This window comes from Corylus avellana, chromosome ca7 (genome assembly GCF_901000735.1).
Source record: "Corylus avellana chromosome ca7, CavTom2PMs-1.0".
Classification (NCBI taxonomy): domain Eukaryota; kingdom Viridiplantae; phylum Streptophyta; class Magnoliopsida; order Fagales; family Betulaceae; genus Corylus; species Corylus avellana.
This window is the reverse complement of record NC_081547.1, coordinates 21,666,905-21,684,293: the sequence shown is the minus strand read 5'-3', so window position 1 is coordinate 21,684,293 and position 17,389 is coordinate 21,666,905. Positions and strand designations below refer to the sequence as shown.

Sequence of the window (17,389 nt, the reverse complement as noted above, 5' to 3'; positions counted from 1 at the left end):
GTGTTAGGAATTCCAGTGGACATGGACTGATTAGATTAGACATACAATTTTTCCGCAAAGTAATTGGCCAACATGTTCAATACTATTTCATTTCCACTCTGACATGGATTGGCGGCCTCAATTTCCACTCTGACATGGATTGGCGGCATCTTTACTACCATTCCAACGTATGGGACAAGCACCTCCACACTTTGTTTTCCAAATATTTGTCACCTTATATGGAAAAATGACTTCTACTGGTCTTGAACGAAGTCAAGGTAAATTGTTCCCTATCGGTGACCGACTGTTAAATAACAATTAAAGTTTATTTAGGATTGCGTTTGAAAAATAGAGTTTTTAAGTAAAAAATAGCTTTTGAGCAAAAGTTTCATTTTTAAGCTTTCGCCAAAAGTACGTTTTGATCATTTTTAGGCTTTGTGGACTCTTAAAAGCCCTTTTAATTTTTTTACCAAACGAGTACTTTTTTTCTTCAAACGTACTTTTTGAATATTAAAAACATTTTTAAGTCCCTCAAACGCAATCCCAAACATGTCCTTGGAGCATTTTGATTGGCCAGGCTATTCATTTTATGTAAGAAAGTGGTTTAATTAGCAGATTGAGTATTAAGATGGCACAAGATCAACCCAACATAAATAGTCTATCAGTACATACTTGCATATAAATCTCTAAATAAATTAAGTCACAAACTCTTACAAACAGTTTACCCACCGGTAAAATTCTTCTCGGAAAGGAATAGTGCATAAATATACAACAAAGTATGAGTAATTTTACAATAAACATATATAATTTATAATAATATTTTACAAACATATATACATTTATCCGAAATATATGAATTAAGTAAAAAGTTCGGATAAAAAACAAATGGGTACACTGTAGATTTGTGCGAGTAAAAAGCACGACGGCTATGTAAGCAAATACATGCTTTTAATGGTTACGGTCCTGATTCCTTTGTTTTCTCATTCTCAATGAAATCAATCGTTTGATTGCGCCAAGTATCAAAATCAATAGTTTTATAAACAGCTGCTGCGGTGAGAACTGTGAGGATTTGGCATAATTCCATTGCATCTCCCAATTGTCCATATACCACTTTTTTTTTTTTTTTTTTACTTTTAGCAAATAGTGTTTTTTTCAATTTCCCATCTACTGTCACATACCAAATAGTATTTTTTGCTCTCAATTTCATAGTTTCACACAATCTCTAATCACAAGGTTACATTACTGCAAATAGTTTTTCTTTTTTTAAAAAAAAAAAAAAATTTGAGATATGTAACTCACATTAGTTATATGGATTTATTTTTAAATTTAGATATGTAATCACATTTTATATGGATTTATTTTTAAATTTACTATCAATTAATAGACTTGCCTATATAAAATTTTATATTTAAATTGCAAATATTTCAAAATATGAAACTCGTCGTTGAATTGAAAGATTTATTTCGTTAGTTATATTTTTTAGTATTTTTAATTAATTTTTGTTTAACTATTGTTTTATCTTGCCACCTATGAACCAACCTTAATTTGCCACTGATCGTAATAAACAATTGACTTATATATATATATATATGAAATACACATTACTCTGTTTTTTTTTTTTTTGAAAGGCACGTTACTCTGTTTTGGTGTGCTAACCAATTACCAAAACAATTCTTACAATCTTGAAAGTCCCTCAAAAACTTTTTGGGACTGTGTTGGGTATCAGTTCAGCTTGCCTCATTGCATATTTGGAATTGTGTTTGAGAAATATAGCTTTTAAGTCAAAAATTACTTTCTAGCAAAAGCTTAAAATTAAACTTTTGTTAAAAATGCGTTTTGACCATTTTTAGACTTTTCGAATCCTTAAAAGCACTTTCAATCTCTTTTACCAAACTAGTACTTCTTTCTTTAAATAGACTTTTTGAATATTAAACGCGTCCTCAAACACACACCCAAATAGGGTCTTAGAGAATCTAAAGCCATTCCAAGCCTACAATGTATGAAGTAAAATGAGTCCGGTAAAAAACAAAATGGCTACTACACTGTCAAGATTTAAAAATAAAATAAAACAAAAGTTGAAGAATATAACTGACGAAATAAATAAAAAATTCAATAAAAATTAATTATTTGGGAAAACATATAAACAATTCAACCATTGCAGGGAGGAACATCTGCCCTATTTTTTTTATTTTTTTTTGGCTTATGCAAGTGATCATTTCAATGGTAGCAAAACAAATGGTTTTACAAACTGTTCATCTGATCATTAGTAGATCAAAATAAGAGACAATTCACAAAAGTTTAGGAGCAGATTATAATTTAGGAGCCAAACACGAACACAGAAGAAAGCAATGCCGAAATGACGAGTTTCAAAAATACAACATTAGATTACTACAAGATAACTTAATTAATTAAGGGGATAAATGTAAAATTGGTTATTGTGATTGACCTAAATTACAATTCACTCTCTGTGGTATAAAATGAAATATATAGGTCCTTGTAATTAGCCTAAATTACAAATTACTTCCTGCGGTATAAAAAATAATTTATAGGTCATTAGAGTAGACCAAAGTAACAGTTTACTCCCTGAACTCAATTTTCCATTAAATAACTTAACAAAATCCATTACTTTAGCACGTCAGACCCAAAAAAAACGCGACACTTATTATTATTAATTTATGACTTTCAAAACTGACAATTATAATTTTTCACATCATTTTAGGACGCCAACTTATATAGATTACACATCAGCCCTCACTCCATGTCAAATTCTCTTAAATGCGACCATCAAATTCTTGCAAAATGCTTCCAAATCATGGCAAGGAAGATGAAAATAAGGGACGGTTACACATTGAGTATAATTTTGAGGGTAGAAGAGATTAGATTAATTTGCTGTAGCAGTATGACGTTGAGTGAGGGCCGATGTGTAATCTTAGCCGGTGTCCTAAAATGATTTGAAAAATCTTAGTTGTCATTTTTTAATGTCAGAAATTAATAATAACACATGTCGCATTTTTATGGGGTATGACATGACAAAGTAACAAATTCTGTTAAGTTACTTAATGGAAATTGATTTCAGGGAGCAAATAGTTATTTCGGCCTACTCTGAGAACCTTTAAATTATTTTTTATACCATAGAGAGTGAGTTGTAATTTACTCTAACTACATAGAATACCTATATATTATTTTTTATACAACTAGAAATGATTTGTAATTTAGGCCAACCACATAGACCAATTTTACATTTAATCCTTGATTAAGGCTCTAATGCAATCCTAGCTACATTTGAATGCAGTCGTGTGTTATTTTGATCCTCATTCCATTTCCTTTCCTATTTCTGTTTACTTGTACGTTGCACTTTCAGTTTTTTTTTTTTTTTTTTGTGAGATTTTATGGCATGCAAGAGAGGCTTTTAGAGGGTGCTTTTTATTTTTTATCAATGTTAATTATAGCTTTCTTTATTTTTTATTCCTGTTTACTGGACTTTCGAAGTTCAATGCATGGAATTTCATGGACCGATTAAATTAGACATGCACTTTTTCCCAAAGTCATTGAAAATATATAATTAATGCATTAAAACATCAATATTCAATACCCCTCAATTTCAACGTTACTTGTGTGCTTCCATCAAGACCTTTTTTTAATGTTACCAGAGAAATCGAGGTAAACTGTCCCCTCGTGACGGTACCAGAGAGCTAGCTAAAATTTAAATAACAGTTTCTATACACAACAACCATAATTTTTTTTTTTTTTTTCTTATGTTTCTTTATCGACTTAGAATATGTTTGAAATTGTATCTGTTAAACAGAGTTTTTAAGTCGCTAAACATTTTTTTTGACAAAAACTTCAATTTTAAGTTTTTACTAAAATTGCATTTTGACCATTTTTTAGGCATATTAGACCCTTAAAAGCGCTTTCAATTTTTTTACCAAACGCTTACTTTTTTCTTCAAACGGACTTTTTGAGTGTTAAATACACTTTTAAGCCCATCAAACGCACATATTAACAGATCCTTAGTACTATGGTTCAAATCTAATTACTTGTAGGATCTAACAAACAAATAGGAGTCTGCTTCCTCTTTCTGTAACATGTTTGTAACTATTTTCATGGTTGATTACACGTGCGAAAGATGTAATTATTGGGTGCATATAAGTGTGGCACTTTCTTGTAATTATGGGCTTTTAGGTTTGCCAGAGTAAAGGTGATCACATCACATGCTTCCATACCAAGCTTCAAAACCATTTTTTTTTTAAGATTAATTGGAGACTAATCACTTGTGCAAAGACAAATATGAAAAAAAAAAAAAAAAATGCTATAGATGTGATTAGTGTAGATAAAGCAGAAATTTTTGTATTACAGAAAATAAATGAAACATTGTTTGGCTACAATTCAAAAGACACTTTTCTTACAATATGTAGCTGAGAATGCTTTGATTCCTACTCTCAAAAGCATTTTAGTACTTGTAATATGTTTTATGCAATTACAAAATATCTGGAAGATCATAAGATAGAAAGGATAAATAAAAAGAAATTGATAAATAATCTCATGGATATCATGTTTGCAAGGAAGCATCTTTGCATTGAGACCTTTTTTCCAAATCTTTGTCACCTTACATGGAAAAATGACCTCTACTGCTCCCTAGTGAATAAGAAAGAAAAGGCATATGAGTTATTGAAAACACTAAAAATTATAATTTTAAAAAGTTGAAGGATGGGAAAAGGATCCGGGGCAAATATCTCATTGTTAAATTATACCATTTTTTTCCTTGTAAAAAATAAAAGGTGTATATGTTTAACTCATGTATGCATTAATTGGTAACCGTTAAAGAGATTATTATCTTATTATTCATAATTTTAAACAAGGAAAAAAAACATCATGTCAACAAAGCAATTTGGGCTTTGCAGTGACTAAATCAACATAATCCATCAAGTAGTGTTGTGCAAACCCAATTTGATCTGGGCCTCATTCTCAAACCTATAGCTTATTCGGGCTCGGCCTAACTGAAAGATGAGAATTTGTATTGGTAGTCCAAGTGCGCAAAAAACAAGCTTCATTGGGCTATTCATTTTAACTAAGAAATGGTTTAATTAGCAGATTGAGTACTAAGAAGGCACAAGATCAACCCAACATAAATAGTCTACTAATACACTCTTGCACAAAAGTCTCTAAATAAATCAAGTCACAAACTCTTACAAACAAGTTACCCACCGATATCCATGCTTCTCAGAAAGGAATAGTGCATAAATATTCAACAAAGTAAAAGTAATTTTACAATAAACATATATAAACTTGAGGCAGAGAGCAACATATATCCGTAATGTTTGAATTAAGTATTGAGTCAAAAACAAATGGGTGCACTATAAACTTGTGAGTGTAAAAAGCATGATGGCTATGTAAGCAAATACATGTTTTTAACAGTACATTCTTGTTCTTAAGGGGTGCCTCAATCGGTGGAAACCATGCCTAATTAATCGGAGATCATTAGTTCGAATCCTCCTCTTCCTCTTGTGTTGGCATGTTAAAAAAAAAAAAAAAAAAACAGTTACAGTCCTGATTCCTTTCCCTCATTCTCAATGAAATTAATTTGTCAAGTATGAATTCTATAAAGCTAATCTTAATTGTGCGGTTTAAGGCCAACTCAAGAATTTCATGGCATATATATACACAATGCAATTAATAGTAAAATGTCAAAGCCCATCGTAGTCATAGATAGTAATATTTTACAAAAAAAGAGTAAACAAACATGGGGTCGATTTAGTAGCATCACATTCATCAGAGAGAGACATAATTGGAGGGAAAAAAGGATATTGAGAGAGAGATCAATTAGTACTTTATTCATAAATTTGGAGTTAAAAAAGCCACATATTACAACTCTTATCTTAATAACTATAATAAGCTTGCAAGTCATGCCATCTATGAACAGATTGCCAAAGAATGGGACAAAATATCCCAGCCTAATTTGTTAAGACTCTCACGCATCCTAAACCTCTCACTGAACGATTAATATAGAATATAGGAGTACATGTTCTTTTTCTGGATGAATTCGTGTACCTTATTTGGGTTTTTCTGGTTTTAATTTTACAGAAAATTGGAGAAGGACTCATTTTGTGGAGGTATGTGGTCTGCCCAAAAGCACCTATTTCAGTGCAGTGAAGCTGCTCTGGTTGATAGAGAATGTGGATGCTGTTAAGGAATCACACCCGTGTGAAAGCAGGGGATTCTCTTTTTGGTACGATAGACACTTAGTTAATCTGGAACTTAACAGGTAGCATAAATGGAGGAATTCATGCTACCGATGTTTCGAATGCATCAAGAACAATGCTCGTGGATCTCAAAACACTTAATTGGGATAAACCCACTTTAAAAATCCAGCTGAAATTCTGCCCAAAATTGTCAGTAATTCTGAGCTTATTGGACAAATTTCCGAAGGTGACCAACATGCAGCAATGTTGGGGCAATCTTGCCGGAAAGGTGAAGCTAAAAGCACCTATGGAACTGGTGCTTTCATACTTGTCAAAACAGGTGAAGAGATAATCCAGTCAATGCATGGGCTCCTATCCACTTTAGCATTCAAGCTTGGCCCCAAAGCACCAACAAATTTTGCTCTGGAGGGATCGATTGCTATTGCTGGAGCTGCAGTTCAGTGGCTCAGAGACAGTCTTGGGATAATTAGTAGTGCGAGTGAGATTGAGGAATTGGCTTTAAAGGTTGAATCCTGCGGTGGGGTTTACTTTGTGCCTGCTTTTACTGGATTGTTTGCTCCTTGGTGGCGTGATGATGCTCGTGGAGTTTGTATTGGGATCACAAGGTTTACAAGCAAGGCTCACATTGCTCGAGCTGTGCTCGAGAGCATGTGTTTCCAAATCAAAGATGTGTTGGATTCCATGCACAAAGATGCAGGGGAGGGGGGTGAGGTTAAGAATGAGAAGGGGGAATTCTTGCTTAGGGTAGATGGTGGTGCTACTGTTAACAGTCTTTTGATGCAGATTCAGGTTTGGGCTTTCTGTGTTTCTTTTGTCATATTTTTTTCATTTTAGTGTATAGTTCAACATTACCAATACATCCTTTTTCCCTATTTTTCTATCAACGCCCTTTTTATAAAGAAAAATGCTAGGTGTACCAAATTTTTTACCAAAATATTGGTTACCAAATGATGTCTCACCATCACATTTGAATTTGGACCATTTATGCTGCATGTGGAAATCATTTGCAACCTTTCTGTGTGCAACATGATGCTAGTTTGAGTTGCTTTGAGTCATCGACTGAATCTAATTTCCTGCTGCTTATGGATTCCATATGAATAAGTGAATGAAGCGACTTCAAAAGGCTTTGGTTTTTAGAGAGAAATTTTTTTTTTTTCAATCTTTACGTGTAAAAGGGTTTTGGTTCCTCAAAGTCTTGAACCTACACGGGTGGAATTAGAATTTTAGGTGGGAGAAGAAGAGAAAAGACATTTTAGTGGAATAAAAAATAATAATTTTGGAGGGCATCTAATAAAAATCGGTAACTTTTCTAAATTTTAAAATTTTGAGAGTGCAATAGTGCCTACCTAGTTTCGCCCGTGAACCCACAGCCTCACTATTCATCCTATTTTTATATTGGAGAAGGATTACATTTTGAATTAGAGTTGACTGGCTTCTTTTTTCATAAATTTTGGTAAATAATCATGGGCAGCTATTCTATGTTATATATGTTTGCTTAATCATTTCCTTCAAGTTTTTAGCTACTTCTTTACGTTCACTTATTTGATAATATGTGAAAGGAGTGGTCTTTCGGGTTTTTTTTTCCTCAACCAATTTTTAAGAAATTATCATTTTCTTGTTAAAGTTTCACCAAGGCATTCAGTTTTGATATTTTCATATTGCAATGTTCATTTGAATAAATATTGATTTCTTAGATATGGTTAGTGATCTTATATTATTATCCCGTGTAATCTAATTTTTCTTCAAACTGAGAGCTCCTTTTTGTGGTCCAATAATTGTAAATTTTGTTTATTAATGTTTTGTAGGCAGACTTGTTGGGAAGCCCGGTCGTGAGACCAGCTGACATAGAAACAACCGCTCTTGGAGCAGCCTATGCTGCTGGATTAGCAGTTGGTTTTTGGACAGAAGATGAGATATTTGCTTCTGAAGAAAAGTTGAAAACTGCAACCATTTTCCGTTCAACATTAAATGAAGAGTTAAGGAAGAAGAAGGTGGAATCTTGGTGCAAAGCTGTTTCTAGAACTTTTGACTTGGCTGATCTTTCTCTTTGATATACTCGTGTCAATCCTGTTCCATTATCCCCTGTTTTATTTTCCCATGTCCTTTTGTCTTGAGTTATGGAATGTTTAATGTTGGGTACATTTATGTGAATTATGGAGACCAGAATGTATTGAAGTGAATAAAATTATAATAATGCTGATTTATACTGTAAAACACCAAATTATCAATGCATCCATATTATAATTAATTTGATTAATGTCATCAAAGTGTGGGTTTATCTTTTCAATATGAAAATACTCAACCATTTTCTTTTAAAATCACTGGGAGTTTCCCATTCTTATCTTTCACGGTCTCACTAGCTTTCGGATTCCCCATGACATCCTAGAGGAGGAACAAGTCATGAGCTAACTCTAATTTGATTGCCAACACACACACCTCATTGCCAGCGCCCCACTCCTCATTCTTCCTCTCTCAGACTAAAAAATGTCTGCCTTCCTCCTCTTGTTCTCTAAGAACCGGAGATGATTTTTTTTATCTCCTCTTCAATCTGAAAATAAACATGCTATTTTAAGCATTGGAGAGTATTTGACCCCGGCTGAGGGGCTTGTGACGCTTCCTTTGTTTTCCAGGCACACTATTCTCACACCGGAGACGTCTAAGAAGATGATTGTTGAGGTAGCTTGTTTTGATCCCAAAAATACTCCAACAAAACATCAATTTTCAGAATGAAAAGACTAGGCAGAAATTATTAATGCATCTAAAACACCAAATTATCAATGCATCCATTTATCTGTACCGAAGTCGATCACTGTCTTGAAAGTTAAGTCACAAGTTGGAGTATCAAATTTGGGTTCGAGTACCAATTTTGTTTCTTCTAATGCAAAGGATTAGACAAATCGATGCTTTTTGCACAGCTACAAGTTATAATTCCAAATATAATAAATGGTTTTCCGATTAGAAATGTATCCACAAATCACATGTGTTGAAAAACAAGTTTATTCATACTATTAATAGTATTTTTAGCTATAAGAACAACATCCATCATCAAATGACAAGAATTACAATACAGAAGAAAGCAAGTGCAAGTGAACACCTTGTCTTATATTAGACCACAATAACCATTATTCATAATCAAATGTACGGCTATGATCACTACCACCAAAGATGTCCTTGGAATCTCAATATATCTAAGATTCTAAACAGTTTGACAATCTTTTTAAGGTATCAAAAACAGGATAATAACATCGGTACTTCAAATCTTCAATTAAATTAACGCACCGTTGTTGCCAATAAGGATGAATATAAAGAAGACAAGCTACACCCAAGAAGAAAATAATATAAGATCCAATAAAGCTTGCAAAGAAAACCTGAGGATCTACTTCATACCATTGCCCTTCACTTGCATTTGAAGATTTTGTTGGTGATGGATGTGACTCGTCCTCTCTAGTGCAGTTATTATCTAATGGTTCTCCGCAAAGAAACGGATTTCCTTCATAACAACTCTTCTCAAATGTTCCAAACTGTGCTTTCATGTCTGGAACTTTACCCGATAAGTTGTTGTAAGACACATTGAACACTTCTAGAAAGTTTAGAGCAATCAATGCTGGAGGAATTTCTCCACTCAAATTGTTGTGAGAAAGGTCTAAACTCTCCAACTCGGCCAAATTTGAGAAAGTTTGTGAAATGGAACCTGTCAACTGATTGTGAGACAAGTTCAATGTATGAATTGAAGATAGCTCTCCTAGTTCCTGTGGGATTCTACCTGTTAGCTTGTTGCATGACAAATCCAATCCAGACATGTAATTAAGGATGTCACCATGGTAGGAGTCAGACCTGTATTTTGTTACAAATTCAACCGCAACTTGTTGACCATATACTATGTTTTCGTAATCTTTTCCACTATTCCATCCGAAGAGCGTTTGGAATGTGGAACCAACTTGCAGGGACAAACTATTTAAATCGTGGCTATATGATCCATAGAGAAAATCATTAACATATAGTTTTCCAAAGGACATGTTGTGAAAGCAGTGCGGTATTGTTCCAGAAAGAGAGTTCTTGGAAAGATCCATTATGCCTATCTTCTTTAACCAACATAGTTGATTGGGAATTATACCACTAAAATTGTTTCCCCCCAACAAAAGTATTCTTAAGTTAGGAGGTGCACTGATTTGATATGGGATGCTGCCAAAAAAATTGTTATCTCTAAGGTCCAATGTCAAAAGAGACGATGAATTGAAAATAGATTTTGGTATAGGTCCTGTAAGTTTGTTTCCTTGCAAATACAAGTGCTCAATATTCTGTAGATTCAAGCAAGAAGGTAACGATCCCGAAAGTGAGTTATGAGAAAGGTCTACTAATTGCAGGGAATTTGGTAGTCCACAAGGAATCTGACCTTCAAAAGAATTGTTACTCACTACAAGACTTTGCAAACTTGTCATGTTTCCTATCCATCTAGGAATCATTCCTGACAATTTATTGTTGCTAATATCCAAAAGCCTCAATTCAGACCATCCAAACTCTTTAGAAGGTGCAGCCGGTAGATCAAATCCTGTGAACTGATTATTGCATAACTTCAAACTAAACAAGTTGGTGCGACTAGCAATCAATTTTGTTGGTACCTTTCCCGAGAAATCATTAAAGGACAAGTCCAAATGCTGCAGCAAATGACTCTTGTCAACAATTGAGGACGGAGGATAACCTTCAAAATGATTTCGAGATAGATTTAGATATTTTAAGTTCGGAGTTATCTTTCCAATATTCTCTTGAAGTTGCCCACCTAAGTGATTGTCAGAGACATCCATATACATAATACTCTTGCATTGATTTGGTGGCAAATGAAATTTACCCATGAAAGAATTATTCTGAAGATTTAGCTCTCGTAGTCTTGTCTTGTTTTCAAACAACCAAATAGGGAAGCTTCCATTCAAGTTATTGTGAGACAAATCAATTATTTCCAATTCGCGCTGGTCAAGGAGAAGCTTGGGAATGTTTCCTGTGAGCTTCAAATTACAGTTAGATAGCACAAGTATCATTAACTGAAATGAGAAGTCCCAACCCGCAGATATTTCAGTTTCTATCTCAAGCTTGTTGTTTTCACTCGCTAATAGAATCGCCTTAAGCTTAGAGTGATAAGCAAATATGTTGAATTGGAATAGACCCTCAAATTGGTTATAACTGAGATCAATGTACTCAAGTGATGTGAGGCTGGCTATCAGATATGAAGAGATGTTTCCAACGAATCGATTCCTAGATATATCTAAAAATCTAAGAGATGTCAAATTGTTTAGGCATGTTGGAAGGATCCCTTCAAAGAGATTATCATGAAGATCTAACTCTAGAAGCTTCTTGAGTGAGCACAAATCTGTCAAAAGGAATAACATTAGAAATGTCTATCTTAACTATGTTCCAGTCTAAGAATCAACAAGAAAAATCAGGTTTTAAATATGGGTTTTTCAAAATGAAAAAAAAAAAAAAGAAAAAAAAAGAAAAAGAAAAAAGAAAGTGAATGGTCAATTGCTGAGTTAAATCAACCATGGTCCTTCAATTCACCTTATCTCACATTTTTAATCAATTGTAGATAATTTATTAGATTGGTAAGACTAACAATTTGCAAACACTTGATTTTCTAGTCGATTCTTACCTTTTGGAAGAGTGCCATTGAGAGAATTGTAAGCTAATGATATAGCCTTTAAAGAAGATAGTGCCCCGATATATGGAGAAATACGGGAATTAGACAAACCTACTACAAGTGAAGAGAGATAGTGTCAATAAAATATTTAAAATGGCATACCGACTAATAATAAATAGAAATTCAATTTCGATTACAACTTATTTTAGCCTTGAAATTAGATTACCAAATTGTTTTAGAGCATGCTTAGGATTATGTTTGAGGAGCCTAAAAGTGCTTTTAACACTCAAAAAGTTCGTTAGAAGAAAACAGTACTTGTTTGGTAAAAAAATTAAAAGCGCTTTTAAAGGTTCAAAAAGCCTAGAAATGACCAAAAAGCACTTTCGGCAAAAGCTTAAAAATGAAGCTTTTGCCAAAGAGCTCTTTTTGAGTTAAAAGCTCTATTTATCAAACGCAATTCCAAACAAACTCTTAGTTGATGATTAGAATGAATTAAGAGTCCTAGTCCTAGTCGGTCGGCCAGGTATGTAGATGATTTAAGAGTCCTATTTGCATTAGTAATTCTCTTTATTACCCTTCTATTAAAAGGGAGACCGTTAATGAAGTACTATGCTTGAGAAAATTATGTCCTCGTGTTTGTCCAACCAGCAACCGGCAACCGCTGCCATTTAAAAACCAAAAGAAACCACGAACCATTCATTTGCGGAAGAGACCAAAGCTCCAGAAGCGAGTGCGGCAGAAGCAAGGTATGGCTTGAGGAAAGAACATCAGGAAACCAACAAAGATTCACTCTCGTTCCCGAAAACGCAGAATGAAGAATCAAACCCAACTGTTATGCCTATTTACCATGACATTGGAAAAGGAGCTGATGATGCTGGAAGAGCATAGACGAATAGAAAAGAAAAAAATTAGAGAAGGACAAAGGAGTTTTGTTAAAGAAGAAAACAGGCCACTTGAGTCTTCAAATAGCATCTGACACAGCAAAAAAGCTGAAATGAGAGTTATACTGGTACAATGCTTTATCCTGAGAGTGAAGTAGTTGACTTTTATAGAAAATGGAACAATTCAATATGTACGACTTCAGATGATGAATTGGGCCATTTGATAAAATCCCAATAGACATGGAAGATCCGACGCTTCGATTTTTATTTTCAGATTTCACGATGATATATATTGAATCAACAAATTAAGCTTGACGCAGTCAATGGGAATGGTGAGATTAAGCATAAGGAGCTTCTCAAGAAGACTGGAAAATTCTAGAAAGCTTTTGAGTACTATCTAGACAGTTTTTTGGGCACTATGAGAAAGAGGGGAAAAAAATATTAGGTTCCAGCTAGACGGCATATGATTCGCCGATGGAACAAGATATTCTTAGTGGCTTGCTTAGTTTCATTGTTTTTAATACTTTTTAGTACTTTCTTTTTTAATTGAAAAAAGTGGCATATGTTACAGTGTGAATGGCAGTGATGTAGCACATTAATGGATTCAACCAACTTTTTTAAATGAAGATACTAATTTGTCTTTTGTGCTTATCTCAAGGAGTGTTTAATCATTTTTTTTTAAAAAAAAAAACTAAGGTAGCTATTTGTCAAAATTTCAAACCACAAGGACAAAGATTACATTTATCCCTCAAACTTTAGTTTGGCTGATTACCTTGGATTGTTAGGGGGCCATCGAAATTATTCCAAGACAAATCCAAGTTCTCCAAGTTTTCAAAAGCTGATAATTCTGCATTGTTAAACAGAACATAGAAAATTTCAAACATGAATATTGGAAGTTTCTATAAGTAATACGGAAGATCAATATACCTTTGGCAGGAAAGGATCCTCCCATATAATTCGAAGCAAGATTCAAATTCTTAAGGGATTTGACTGCGCTCAATGATTCAATGATGCTTTTGTCGAAATGGTTGAAACTAAGATCTAAGGTTTCTAAATTCTCCAATCTTGACAAGCTTTCCGAACCTGTAATAGATCTATTAAAAACAAAACTATGCAATTTGCAGTGTTTAGAAGAAAAATAGCGTTTTATAGCTTAAACAAATTTGGCTACTCTAGTGTTAAAGTCAACAAGAAACCGTAACTGATATGTAATGTTGATTATAATGCACATAGGGAAACACACTGATGCATTTCATGCTTCACACAACTTTCTTTGCATATTTCCGACATGATGGACATCCAAGAACAATTGTTGTGATTCAAGTCAACATCAACAAAATGGGATCGATGTAGCAATACAATCTCATAATGTTTTACACTGCTTTTGTAATTATCTTCTATGAGCTACTTGGGTGGCTTCTATTTTGCATTTGTTATCGTGTAGGGTAGACTAACTGCAATACTGATAACAACATATGGAACCTTAACAATTTAGGATTTTTGTATTGAATATTAGTGATTGATTGAGATACAATAAACATCATCCCAACCCTACACTTGCAGTTGTAATTGAAATTATATTCTTTTGATCGCAAACTTTATAGCCTATGTGGTGGTTTTCTATTTTTGGTAAAAAAAAAATTAAGATAGATTTATGTATAAATTGGAACAAAGAAGAATATGGTATAGTTTTCCATTATTTTGCGTGGGGAAGAAATCTATATAACGTTTCCTAAAATCTTTGAGCAGTAAAAATTTGAAAAAATCAAAAACAAAACAGAGGATTGAATGCAGGTGGAGAAAATTGTGACTTGTGTCATAAAATAAATAAGTAGTTTAATAGAAATATGAAAGACGTGTGTAAAATGGTTATGAAGTAATTGAAAATTTCAAACTTAAGTGTGTGTCTCTCCCTCTCATTACCTTGGATTGTCAGGGAGCCATTGAGCAAATTATCAACTTAAATCCAACTTCTCCAAGTTTTCAAAAGCCGATATTCCTACATAAAGCAGAACAAAGAAAATTTCAAATATGATTGTAACTGCTTCCAGTTTCTATAAAATAATACTGAAGATCAACATATGTACCTTTGATTGGAAAAGATCCTCTTATTTCGTTCCTTTAAGATTCAGATTCTTAAGGGATTTGATTGCAGGCAATGATTCTATGATGCTTCTATTTAAATTGTTGGCACTAAGATCTAAGGTCTCCAGGTTCTCCAATCTTGACAAGCTTTCAAAACCTGTAGTAGATCTATTAAAAAAAAAAAGAAAGAAAAAAAAGCAAGTATGCAATTCGTAGTATTTAGACGAAAAATAGTATTTTACAGCTTACTAACTAGATATGCACAATTCAAACTTCTGGACAACATCACTTGATAATCACTAGTATTTCGTGATAATTATTTTAAATCAAGAATATATGTTCAGCTTTAGGGGATGTAAGTCCGCTTGTAAGAGATACTAAAGAAGTGACCATATAATATATTACGGAAAAAGTACAATTAAAGAAGCTTTGAAATGATGATCATAAATATAAAGGGAAGCGATATTAGATTACCTGTAGTTGTATTGCACCTTCCCAAATAATTTCCTTCAAGACTCAATGTGTTAAGAGACGCAAGTCCACTTAGAGATGGTATAATGCTACAATCAAAGGAATTATAACCAAGGTTCAATATCTCCAACTTTGGAAGTAGTACTAGCCTTTCAAAACCTGGAAGAAAATGATTGGAAGACACAAAAAAGAACCCCATCTTATGCTTCAATACAAAAAATTCAAGATTAATTTGATAGAAATATTCAATTTCAAATTGATTTTCATACTCTAGCTTGAACCTTATGATTGATGCTTATAACCTATGGTTATAGAGCACTTGTCAAATTGTGCATTCGAATGAAAATTAGTAAGAAGTAAGTACAATGGAAGGTATCAAATTGTGCCCTCAACAGAATTTGTTCTCTATATGTGACGAATAATTCTACAATACATGCATGCATGCCATCAATAGATAATAAATAAGTGAACATAATCACGGAATAAGTACTATTAAAGAGAGATTTGAAATGATAATAATAAATATAAAGGGAAAAAGGCCGGCTATAGAAGTAGAATAGCTTCCAATGTATTCCAAAGTTCAAAAGAATTCCTTGCAAGACTCAATGCGTTAAGGGACATAAGTCCACTTAAAGATGCTATAATGCTATAACCAAGGTTCAATATCTCCAATTTGCGAAGTAGTACTAGCCTTTCAAAACCTGGAAGAACATTATTGGAAGACCAAAAAAGAATTCCATCATATATATATATGCTTCAATACAAAAATTTCAAAAGCAACTCGATAAAAATTTTCGGAGTGATCCATTCAAATTGATATTCATGCTCTTGAACCTTATGATTGATGCGTCTAACCCGCGGTTAAACTACTCTCTCCATGACAGAAAACTTGCCTTGCAGTGGTAGGGAACCATTATAGTAGTTCCAGCTTATATCTAGCTTGTTCAAGTTTCTCAATGCAATTAACTCTGCATTTCAAATTAAAGATAAATGAAAATTAGTAAGAACCAAGTGGAATCAATGTATCAAACTATAAATCCTCTCATAAGATATAAGATAGAAGAAATCGCCTTGAGCAGGAAAGTATCCTTGCAACTTATTCTGAGTAAGAATCAAAGTTTCAAGCGATGTCACTGCACCCAAAGACTGTGGAATACTAGTATTATCAAAGTAGTTATAACCAAGGTCTAGAATTCTCAGATTCCTTAAGCTTGACATCTTCTCAAATCCTACAAAAGAGAAAAAGAAAAAGTTACTGGTTGAATGAGGAAAATTAATTAAAAAAATGATGCTAATTGTCAACGGCGTTTGTTCACTACATAATTCTTGTACTATACTTCTAAAATATTCATACAATACATGCATTCCTTCAGACTTCAGTACGTATATGTGTAACAACCCATGACCATTCGTCTAATGGAATGCAATAGTAATCTAGTTTTACATTATATGGCTTTCATTTCATTTTAAGTATTGTGGATTTACTTAACATGGAAATTATCCAATGGTTTACTTGGAAGTGTAGAGGGTGAAGGAAAATACAGAAAAAGGATAGGAGGAGAGGGAAGTAGGAAATTTTATTTTTATAATAACTTCAAGGTTATATGTTTTCATATATGTTTTAATTTTAATTGTTTAATAACTTCAACGTTAAAAACCCTGCGGGGAGGAGGAAGCTCTTCCTTCCTCCTTTCCCCTCCCCCCTACTCCCCTCTTCTTTCCTCCCTCTCCCCGTAGCTTATGCTGCGCTGCCTCCATCTGTCCTCCACCATGCTGCACTGCTCTTCTCCTCCCCATAATCAATTGGGCTTTAGATCTAGTTTTTCAAATCTAGATCTAGTCTACTTAACTGGTTTCGCTCAATCACGTGTCGGCCCACCGTGCTCCCTGGCTCCTCAGCTGCCCATTGGCGCAAAACAGCTCCATCTTGTCCATCACATGCCGGCCAGTGTGCTTCGCCTCCCTTGCCCCAACTGTTGTAGCTATTTGCTGGCTTTTTTATTTTTTTTGAATAAGAGTTTGACTTCTCCTTAGATATACTTTCATGAGCAATCTCTAGGGTGAAAGTTTTTATCCTGACCTTTGAGTCGAAGATGATTAGTTTCGGTGTGAGGGTTTTACTCCCATGACCGAGAAAATCAAAG

At 33.7% G+C, this 17,389-nt stretch overlaps 1 protein-coding gene and 1 pseudogene across 3 annotated transcripts; one reads left to right on the top strand and one right to left on the bottom strand.

Annotated features, from left to right (window-relative positions):
• The first annotated feature begins 226 nt into the window (after window positions 1-226).
• LOC132188000 (glycerol kinase-like) lies at window positions 227-8,383 on the top strand (annotated as a pseudogene).
• An 877-nt stretch (window positions 8,384-9,260) lies between these two features.
• On the bottom strand, window positions 9,261-14,690 carry LOC132186083 (cuscuta receptor 1-like). 3 transcript variants are annotated; one of them, XM_059599874.1, is made up of 5 exons: window positions 14,613-14,690; window positions 13,617-13,772; window positions 13,462-13,536; window positions 11,821-11,922; window positions 9,261-11,541 (listed from the first exon to the last, which is right to left on the bottom strand). In XM_059599874.1, exons 2-5 carry the CDS (start codon window positions 13,639-13,641, stop codon window positions 9,368-9,370), a joined length of 2,376 nt encoding a protein of 791 aa, XP_059455857.1. In that variant the 5' UTR covers window positions 13,642-13,772; window positions 14,613-14,690; the 3' UTR covers window positions 9,261-9,367. The 3 variants fall into 3 exon arrangements, with proteins under 3 accessions (XP_059455857.1, XP_059455858.1, XP_059455859.1); XM_059599875.1 differs by lacking the exon at window positions 14,613-14,690 and having other exon boundaries at window positions 13,617-14,585; XM_059599876.1 differs by lacking the exon at window positions 14,613-14,690 and having other exon boundaries at window positions 11,821-11,919; window positions 13,617-14,585.
• Window positions 14,691-17,389: the final 2,699 nt, after the last annotated feature.